The sequence below is a fragment of the Apis dorsata genome, unplaced genomic scaffold, assembly GCF_000469605.1.
Source record: "Apis dorsata unplaced genomic scaffold, Apis dorsata 1.3 scaffold_52, whole genome shotgun sequence".
In the NCBI taxonomy this organism is placed as follows: Eukaryota; Metazoa; Arthropoda; class Insecta; order Hymenoptera; family Apidae; genus Apis; species Apis dorsata.
Window position 1 is genome coordinate 232,776 of NW_006263353.1, and position 9,982 is coordinate 242,757.

General features: G+C 20.2%; 4 protein-coding genes across 5 annotated transcripts; 2 read left to right on the forward strand and 2 right to left on the reverse strand.

Annotated features, from left to right (window-relative positions):
- Window positions 1-2,662, reverse strand: LOC102677780 (X-ray repair cross-complementing protein 5-like; the record flags this gene model as incomplete). Its single annotated transcript, XM_031514957.1, has 12 exons — window positions 2,642-2,662; window positions 2,317-2,427; window positions 2,036-2,250; window positions 1,819-1,947; window positions 1,659-1,737; window positions 1,419-1,556; window positions 1,193-1,346; window positions 977-1,116; window positions 761-904; window positions 535-680; window positions 206-451; window positions 1-139 (listed from the first exon to the last, which is right to left on the reverse strand). Coding segments are annotated over exons 1-12 (1,662 nt in total), but the record flags the coding sequence as incomplete, so codon positions are not given.
- A 556-nt stretch (window positions 2,663-3,218) lies between these two features.
- LOC102681890 (histone RNA hairpin-binding protein) lies at window positions 3,219-4,910 on the forward strand. Of its 2 annotated transcripts, XM_006609011.2 has the most exons (3): window positions 3,219-3,726; window positions 3,803-4,366; window positions 4,444-4,910. In XM_006609011.2, exons 2-3 carry the CDS (start codon window positions 3,837-3,839, stop codon window positions 4,580-4,582), a joined length of 669 nt encoding a protein of 222 aa, XP_006609074.1. In that variant the 5' UTR covers window positions 3,219-3,726; window positions 3,803-3,836; the 3' UTR covers window positions 4,583-4,910. The 2 variants fall into 2 exon arrangements, with proteins under 2 accessions (XP_006609074.1, XP_006609073.1); XM_006609010.2 differs by lacking the exon at window positions 3,219-3,726 and having other exon boundaries at window positions 3,734-4,366.
- Window positions 4,585-6,530, reverse strand: LOC102681757. The gene is made up of 3 exons (XM_006609009.2): window positions 6,059-6,530; window positions 5,501-5,777; window positions 4,585-5,428 (listed from the first exon to the last, which is right to left on the reverse strand). Exons 1-3 carry the CDS (start codon window positions 6,217-6,219, stop codon window positions 5,006-5,008), a joined length of 861 nt encoding a protein of 286 aa, XP_006609072.1. The 5' UTR covers window positions 6,220-6,530; the 3' UTR covers window positions 4,585-5,005.
- A 181-nt stretch (window positions 6,531-6,711) lies between these two features.
- LOC102671561 (phosphoglycerate mutase 2) lies at window positions 6,712-8,358 on the forward strand. Its single transcript, XM_006609020.2, has 3 exons — window positions 6,712-6,966; window positions 7,347-7,844; window positions 7,921-8,358. Exons 1-3 carry the CDS (start codon window positions 6,867-6,869, stop codon window positions 8,085-8,087), a joined length of 765 nt encoding a protein of 254 aa, XP_006609083.2. The 5' UTR covers window positions 6,712-6,866; the 3' UTR covers window positions 8,088-8,358.
- Window positions 8,359-9,982: the final 1,624 nt, after the last annotated feature.

The window sequence follows — 9,982 nt, forward strand, 5'->3', positions numbered from 1 at the left end:
AACATCTGAGGTATCCAAAGACAAAATTGAATCTTCTTTATAAGAATTATTTTCAATATCAACTTTATCTTCTATTTTATTACAATCTTTAGTATCAGAATTATCATCGATCTGCATGTTATCTTCATTTATATCACTTCTGGAAATATATCACATTTATTAAATAAAAATATATATCATATTTATCATAATGTGTAATTCGTACTTTTCTTTGGCCTTTAAATCTATATTTTCTAATCGAAATAGCTGTGCAATATTCTGCATATGAGATTTACTTCTTTCTTTTATTAATGGAGCTTCCAAAATTTTTTTCAAATAATTCTCCATAGGTGGTAATGGTTTATCTGGATTAATGGCACGATATGATAATATATGCCATCTATGCTGTATTGCAGGATTTGGAACACATCCAGGTAAAAAATATTGATTTCCATCTACTTCATAACTATCCCTGATTATAAATATACAATATTATAGAAAATACAAAATTATATACTTATTACAATATACCAAAAAAAAAAAAAATATACTTACTGTATATCATTTAACATTAGAGAATTTATTAAATTATCTACAGCTTCATTTTGTTCATTCGATAATTGTTTAATTATAGATTTCATAGGTCTTGATTCTATTAATCTTTGATCTTCTGCAAATGCTAATTCTATTTCTACTAAGCACTATATAAATACAAATAATCTATTTTATATAATAGTAAAAATTAAAAAATAATATAATTAAAAAAAAGATTTTATAATACCCATGGTTCATCAGGAATATCAATACATGGAAACAATGCAACCATTCTAGGAGTGCTATTATTTCTGAAAACTTTTCTCACAATAGCAACTGACTTTGTTTCATGCATTGCTTGTACCAAACTATAAAATGGTTTTATTACACTCTAAAAAATCAACATAAGTATATTAATTCGCAATTATTTAATATAAATGAAACAATAAGACATATAACATACACTTTCTTCACTTGAAGGTAAAATAACATGTGTTGCACTTTTATAAAAATGTTCCAAATCAATATTATTTCTATCTGTAAAACCGTAAATTTTATAGCTTTTCATCCCACTTTTATAACTCATCTTATCTTCTAGTTCCTCTATAATAAAATAAAATATATAATAATATATATAACATTTTACAATAACAAACAATATAAACAATTTAATATATACTTTCAACTGGAATAAAAGTTCCTCCATATTTATATCCTTTTATAATTTCATCCTTTGCATAAGAATTTCTTTGTCCATCCAAATATTCAGTTTTTGTTTCAAGTTTTTGATTACCTTTTGCTTTTTTCCATGTTGGAAATTTTTCTATATCTATCTAATAAAAATTTCATGATTTACTATAATAATTATATATAGCATATCTTCCTGATGTATAATTTCTCCTTACTTTAACATAACTAACAATTGGTATTTTTTTATCAAGTAATTGTAAATCATAATAAGTTGGAAATAGTTTTACTGGTGTTTCTTCATAAAATTTCAAACTTGATATAGCATCATCAAATATCATATGTTGACCATTAATCTAAAAAATAAAATAAATATAATGATAATATATGACAATATATATTATAAAATATTATTATGATAATTAATATATACAATAATTTAATAAAATATATAAAACCTGATCATGAACATCCTTCAAAAGCTTTTTGCTACTGTTAAGAGAAGTCAAAGATTTATCATGCAGTAGATTTTCTGCTCTAAAAATTACAAAAAAATTAAATTATGCTTAATAATTCATAAGATGAAATTAAGGAATTTATATAAAATATATTCATTACATGGTGATTAATTGAATTTTTTCTTCAAAGAGTTTATTTGCGATTAATTTTGCTTCAAATTTTGAAATAATATTTGTTTCTTCATTAAAATCAGACATCAAAATTATTTTCCTTATAGAATTATCAATACTAAAATAAGAAATATATCATAATTACTATTAAAATATACATAAATTATAATAAAATAATATAAAATATATAATATATTTAAACATACACATTTTGTTTTATAAATTCCACTGCAGCATAAAGTGCTTCAACCCAATTATAACAATATTTTGTACTTTTTAAATTCATGCATTTTCTTATAAAATCCCAATTTGGAACCTGAAAATCTGTGAATTCTTCTATATATTTTGAGTTAAGATGATTTTTTGTAATCGAGGAACCCATCAACATTATTGCAACTTCATCTTTAGGTTTTAAAAAAATCTACAAAATAATAAATATTAATGGATACATTAATATAAATAAGATTAAATTTAATTTTTATAATACCATTTTTTCAATTTTTCTTTGTGCAATATGCTTTGCTTTTTCAACTAATAAAGAATTATTTTCTACATTTGGATTTGTTACTCCAATGTTTAATAATAATACTAATGATTCCTAAAAATAACAGTAATATATTATTTATGTAATGTAAAAAAATTTATATTTATATACTTAAGTATAAATTAAAAAATACGAAGTTTTAGAAGTTTTAATTTAGAAAAAATTAAATAATAACAACTATATATATACAATAACAAATATATGTATACTATATTACTACAAAAATAAATAAATATGAAATATAAATTTAAATATAACAAAATATAACCTTTCTTATTTTTGAAGACATTTTATACGATTATAGTTAATATGTATAGATTTTACTTGTATTTAAAAATGCTAAAAATTAATCTCAATTAAAAAATAGAAATTTAATTATTGTTTCAGAAAAAAAATTCTCAATCACTAATATACATAGAAAAAAACGTATGATTTTTATATGATACGTTTGATGTGTAATGTATTATCAATTGAAATGCTCAAAATTTCTTTGATAATGTATATTATATTGTATCATATAAAAATTTAAATCAATATATATATAAAATATAATCATATAACTTTATAATTCTTTAAAGATTCATTAAATGAAACAATTATTATAAAATAAATTGTTAATTATTAATTATTTTATTGTTATTAACATAAATATTTATTATATATATTTTTAAAAATATATAATACATTAATAAATGATGTATATTCTAATTTTTTTAATAATAATAATAATAATGTCTCTATAAAATATTAGTTATAGTTTCAAAAATTTTTTAAATATTAAAGAATATTATAAATTTGAACAGATAATATTTTTTGTTATTTTAAAATTGGTCGTTAGGGGATGTAAACTTGACAAACAAAAAGCGCTAAATTGCCGCGGATATCTTATAATATTCAATTTCATAAGAAGAAAAGTGATCTTGAAATAAGAGGAATGTAATTGAGTTTTTGATGCCATACTTATAAAAACGCATTAAGAAATGAAATTTTGGACAATCATTGCTGTTATAGTTGTAATATATATGTTCTATAAAGATCATCAGCGAAAAAAAATTTTAAAGCTTTTAACCTAAATTAAACTTATTTAATAATTCTTCAAAGTGTGTAAAGTAAACGTTAGTTTACCAGAAAAGGCGCGTACTGCAGAATTCATAACATTTACGAGAATGAATTTCTATGTGTTTGTTTAAAATTAAGTGCAATTTCTTCAAGTGCTTGAAACTTTAATATTTTGAAATCACAAAATATAATTACCTTTTAAATTCTTATATTTTTTATGACACTCGTAATTAATGATTTTAATTTATATTCTAAAATAAAAGTTATTATATTTATTTAGGTTATTTTTATTAAGTAAGATACTTTTATTTATCGTATTTTCTCTTCAATTAAATTCTTGGTTTCGATTTATGTTAGTTTCTTCTCATAGATTGTTAAAATACCTTCTATATAATCGAATTAAAATGGAATTAAACGCACAAATTTCGTGGTCTCAATTAACAGAAGAAGATGATGCTCTTCTTAATGAAGCCATTTGTATGAGTTCAAATGAATTGAGTAAAATAGTAGACTCAAATAAAGAAGATCTAAAAAGCAAAAATTCATTAGAAAACAAATCTTGTACATCTAAAACACATAATGATCAGGAAAATAAAGAAGGTGTTAGTTCAAATGTAGAAATTGATAGTATGTCTGAATTCATAGAAAATCAAACAAATAATGCAATCAGTATAAAGTATGAAGATAATATAAAAAACAAACCAGATGATGGTTTTCGTAAACGTATTAGGGAAAATCAAATAAATAATGAAGATGCAAAAATTTCTCGAATTAGACGTAATAGCGATTCAAGTTCTACTACAAATTCTTCAGATAGTGGTAAAAGACGAGTAGAATATGAAACAGATCCTAGAGTATTAGCACGTAGGCAAAAAGAAATAGATTATGGAAAAAATACTATTGGATATGATAGATATATTCAGGCTGTGCCTAAGTAAGAATTTTATGAATTAAAATATTATTGATAATATACATTTTCTTAAGAACTATTATATTATATATATATTTTAGAGAAAAACGTACAAGAGAACATCCAAGAACACCTCCAAAGTATATTAAATATAGTAGAAGAGGATGGGATAGTATGGTAAGATTGTGGAGGAAACAACTTCATCAATGGGATCCTCCGCAAGATAGCAATACTGATTGAAATAAATTTATGTTCAAACTTTATTATGCAAATATATCTCTATGCACATTATAGTTCCACGATTTTTACATTTGTATAAAATTTGATAGATATAACAGAATTGAATGAACAAAATGAAATATAATGATTATATGATTCTTGGTATATTCTTACATATAATACATTCTTATATGTATTTAAAAAGTCAAATCGCAATATAAATAGATAAATAAAAAGTAAATGTAACTAATGCACTCAAAATATATAAAATTTTACATTATATGTAAAATTTCTAGAATATGTAAATAGGTATTTAAGAAATGTTTAGCAATAAAACACTAAGAAAAAGTATTTTCAAAATTTTTTACATATATAGAATAGTATACAGAATTAAATACATATTGTCATTATTTATATATACTTTTAAGTTATATAAAATGAAGATCACTTGACACTATATTGAGTTTCTAACTGTTTTAAAATAGTTTCAAGTTTTTGACTTGTTTTTTCCATTTCATCAATTCTTTTCATTAATCTTTCCTCTATATCTTCAAATTTCTTATCAATATATGTTACAATATCTATATCATTTGATGTAATATTTTTATCTATAGATTGTATCATTTCTTTTCCATTATCTTTATGAACACTTTTATTTTTTGATGAATTCAAAATATTCATATAACATGATTGAACATCATTTGTGGTATTGTTCCCTTCATTATTAAATTTACTTAAAAAATTTTTTATTATTTCAGGATTAAATACTTCTGTAGAGAAATTTTTAGCTTCATTAATTGACTCTGTTAGATAGAGCTTTATACCATATATCCACATAATTGAATTTTTACTTTTTGTTTTTGTAAACTAAAATGAAAAATTTTAATTATATACATTTCTTTGCAAAATTTTAGCTATTAGTGTACATACTATCTGTACCTTAATGCTAGCTTCTGTAGCATGTGGAAAAATTGCTGTTTCTGCAAAATAAACTGAATTATCTTCAAATTCATCTATAAATTCTGCAAACTTTGTTGTTTCATATTCTCCAAATTGTTTGAAAAATTCTAATACATAAGCTTCAGAAACTACTGCAATTTGTGAGATTTTTTGACCATTAGTTAATTTTATATCTAACATACATGGTTCATTGTTGGAATCGGTTGGTTGTAAAGATATACATGTATTCAAAGAAACAATATCTTCAAAATTAGTTCTGTAAAGAAATTTATATTTATTTCAGTTAAAAAAATATGAAAATATTGCTTTATATAATTATATAAAAATTAAATATTTTTAATAAGATAATAAATAAATGATTTTATAGTAGTTGTAAAATATAATTTAATAAATAATAAAATTTTATAATAAATTGGAATATTTATATTATTTTTAAATTTTTTAAGTTTTATATTTAAATACAAAAATAATTTAAATAAATATATATTTATTTATTTAAATTATTTTTTACATTTATTTTAGATTTATTTAAATTACTTTTTAAATTCTAGAGACGAAGATTTCACTGTGAAAGTATCACAAAACTGTTTATTGTTGCTGATCTGCCAGTTGCATGAGATTTGTAAAAAATTTGTATCCAATTTCAAAGAAGAATCGTCAACCTTCTGATTTAAATTAAGTTCCATATTATATGCCATTCTTTCAATAAATTAACACGTGTTATTAACCAATGACAAAAACTATTTGTTATTTTCATATATATGTATATAATATATAATTTTAGATTAGATTTAAAACATTAATACATTTAATTTTCATAAAGGTTATTTTACATTTCACTTCAAAAGAATAATTTTTTTTAAATGATATAATTAATCATTAATATATAAAAACTATAGTCCAATCAGAAATAATTATTTCATATTTTAATAATTATTAAGCACTAAACACTTAAACCGATCGTGTTTTTATACTTTACAATCAATATGATGTAAATAAAATGAGAACTAATACAATGGCGCGAAATATTTTATTGACCGAAAAAGCAACTAAGAAAAATTAAAAAAATCTACATTTGTATATATATTAGTTAAATTAGTATATCATCATTATTTAAATAATTATAATTTCTTAATTTATATAATATAAATATGTACAATCATAAATAACATATATTAAAATGTTTTTATCTAATATTTTGAATAAAGTACTCGTACAATTAAAAAATACGATAGGTGGTGGGGGCTTTCAATTGAACCAGTTGTGCAGAAATATTGAAGAGAGATCTGTGCTTGCGAATCGTGTGCTTATTTCGTTTTTACGTGGAGTTAGCTCTGGTAAAAGAATGTCCAAATATACGATTGTAATGGTACGTCATGGAGAAAGTGAATGGAATAAATTGAATTTATTTTGTGGATGGTATGATTCCCATTTATCTGATAAAGGTAACTAATTTTTCATAAATAAATTTCAAGGGCAAAAGGTCATATGATTTCAAATAATGAAATGGTTAAGTTTCTTTTCCTTCGCTTTTTAATTTTAAAAATTGATATGCGTAGATATAATAAATAAAAGTAATATTAATATTATAATTATTTTATACTTCTCATATATAAAATTAAAAAAATGAATAAATGTATGATCTATATAATTCAACATTATTTTCAAAAATATAACTAATTTTATATAATTATTAAAAATATAGTATATAAATACAAATTTATTTAATACAATAAATTTATTAATTAATTTTATTATAATAAATTATTTTATTATAATAAATTAATATTGAAATTATATAAAATATAATTATTCAAAATTATAGGTAAGATTGAAGCAATTTCAGCAGGAAGAGCAATCAAAGAAGCAAAGTTCACTTTTGATATTGCTCATACATCATTATTATCAAGAGCTCAAGATACTCTTAAAGCAATTCTTAAAGAAATAGGACAAGAAAACATTACTGTTCAAAAGACATGGCGATTAAATGAACGTCATTATGGAGGTTTGACTGGTTTAAATAAAGCTGAAACTGCTGCTAAATATGGTGAAGAACAAGTTCAAATTTGGAGAAGATCCTTTGATACACCTCCTCCACCTATGGAACCAGATCATAAATATTATGAAATAATAGTAAAGGATCCTAGATATGCAAATGATCCAAAACCAGAGGAATTTCCTAAATTTGAATCCCTCAAATTAACAATTGAAAGGACATTACCATATTGGAATAATACTATTATTCCTCAATTAAAAGAAGGAAAAAGAATTATTATAGCTGCTCATGGAAATAGTTTGCGTGGCATAGTTAAACATTTAGATCGTAAGTTTTTATTTTTATAAAACAATAAGTTTTTTTTATATATTATATTATAATATTAATCTTACATTTTTTTCAGAAATGAGCAACGATGATATTATGAAATTAAATTTACCAACTGGTATTCCATTTGTTTATGAATTAGATGAAAATTTCAAGCCTGTTGTATCTATGAAATTCTTAGGTGATGAAGAAACTGTAAAAGCTGCAATGGCTGCAGTTGCTGCACAAGCAAAAGTTAAATAAAATTAAAGGAAAATTAAAAATTCCTATTATTATTATAAACAAAAGATGTTTTTCTAGTTTCATTATTATTTAAAAATTATTTTATTGTTACAAAATATATATGCAGGAGATATTTATAAAAAAGAAAAAAATGGGAAAATAGTACATAACTATTATATTTTCAAGCTTCTACATATTGTAATTTATGTCATTAATTATTCATTAATTGTTTATTATTTATATAATTATTTATAAAAACTCATTATAAAATATAAATTTAAAATTATTAAAATGCATTAAATTTAATTTTTTTCCTTGACAATTTAATTAATATTATATATAAATATATAAATAAATATATAAAATTACAAATATTTGTAGGTTATTAATTTTTTTGAAATGAAAATAAATTTATAAAATATATAATCATAAAATTATTAAAGAAATTTAAAATGTTATCAGCAATAAATGAATATTAGTAGCACATACAATAATCTATAAATAATGTAATAAAATAATAAAATAAATAATAAAATAAACTTGTCTTTCATAGTTATATTATTATATATTCAAATTATATATTCAAAAACTACAGAGATTACATATTATAGCTTTTCTACAATTAAATTAAGTAATTAAAGTTTCTTTTATTATTTTATATTATATTATGTTATATTATGTTATGTTATAAAGAATTTATATTATGTTATAAAGAATTTTCGAGATTTATTTCAATATTTTTTTCACATTTTATTAGTTACACAATTACTATACAGAATGTAAAGAAAATAAGTATTAATCAAATGAAATAAACTAAATGCAATACAAGATAACATATAATATATTATATTATATGTTATAAACATAATACAGATAAAATATAAAATAAATTTAAAATTCAATATATTTTTTTCTTCATATATCCCATATCTTAGAAACATTAGGACCTTAGCATTAAACTTTTTACCATTTTAAAACCTTCAATATATTAATAATCTGATACAAAATAAAATTATAAAAATTATAAAATTAATAATGATTGGAATTAAAACTTCACTTTCAACTAAATGTAATATAAATTTATCAATAAGAAATTCATCAATTCTATTACAAATTATTTTATAGTAATAAAGATTATGTTTTATATATGATAAAAAAAAATTTTTTTTGAAGTTTACTATATATATTATAGTTTATTATATGTTAATTTTTATCACAAGATTGATTTATTGATATGATATGTATGATTATATTTATATAAATTGGTAATAAAATTGATTATAAGATAATTAAAATGATTTCATATTATTATATGCTTTTATTACAAATAATTGTTTCTATTAAATATGGATTAAAAATAAAATTTTATTTTGCAATTATTTCAACAAAATATTTTTAAAAATTAAAAAAAATATTATAATATTTTTAAAATATTATAATATATATTTATAATTTATTTTTTATTTTAGTAGATATTTACTTATAATTTATATTTTAAAATTGATTTTAGAATCATATTTTGAATTGATTACAACATTAAATTAATTTTTAAATCATTCTTGTAATAAAAATTAACATATGATAAATTATAATATAGTAAACTTAATATATATAGTAAACTTCAAAAAAAAATTTTTTTTTTTTAATTTTAGAATCTGAATATTTTTTAAAATATTTACAATATATTACGATCTTTTCAAATATTTTTCCAAAATAAACAATAGTCATTTGATTTGAAATAATTACAGTTTTCCTTATTTTTCTATAAATCTTTATATCATAATGATAGAATGAGATGACATATTTTTTTAAAATAACATTGTTATTTAATCATTAATTAAATATCAACTTTATGATTTGCCTATTTCAAATTTCTTATACTTTATATTTCTTCTTTTGTTTAAGAAAAAAAAAAA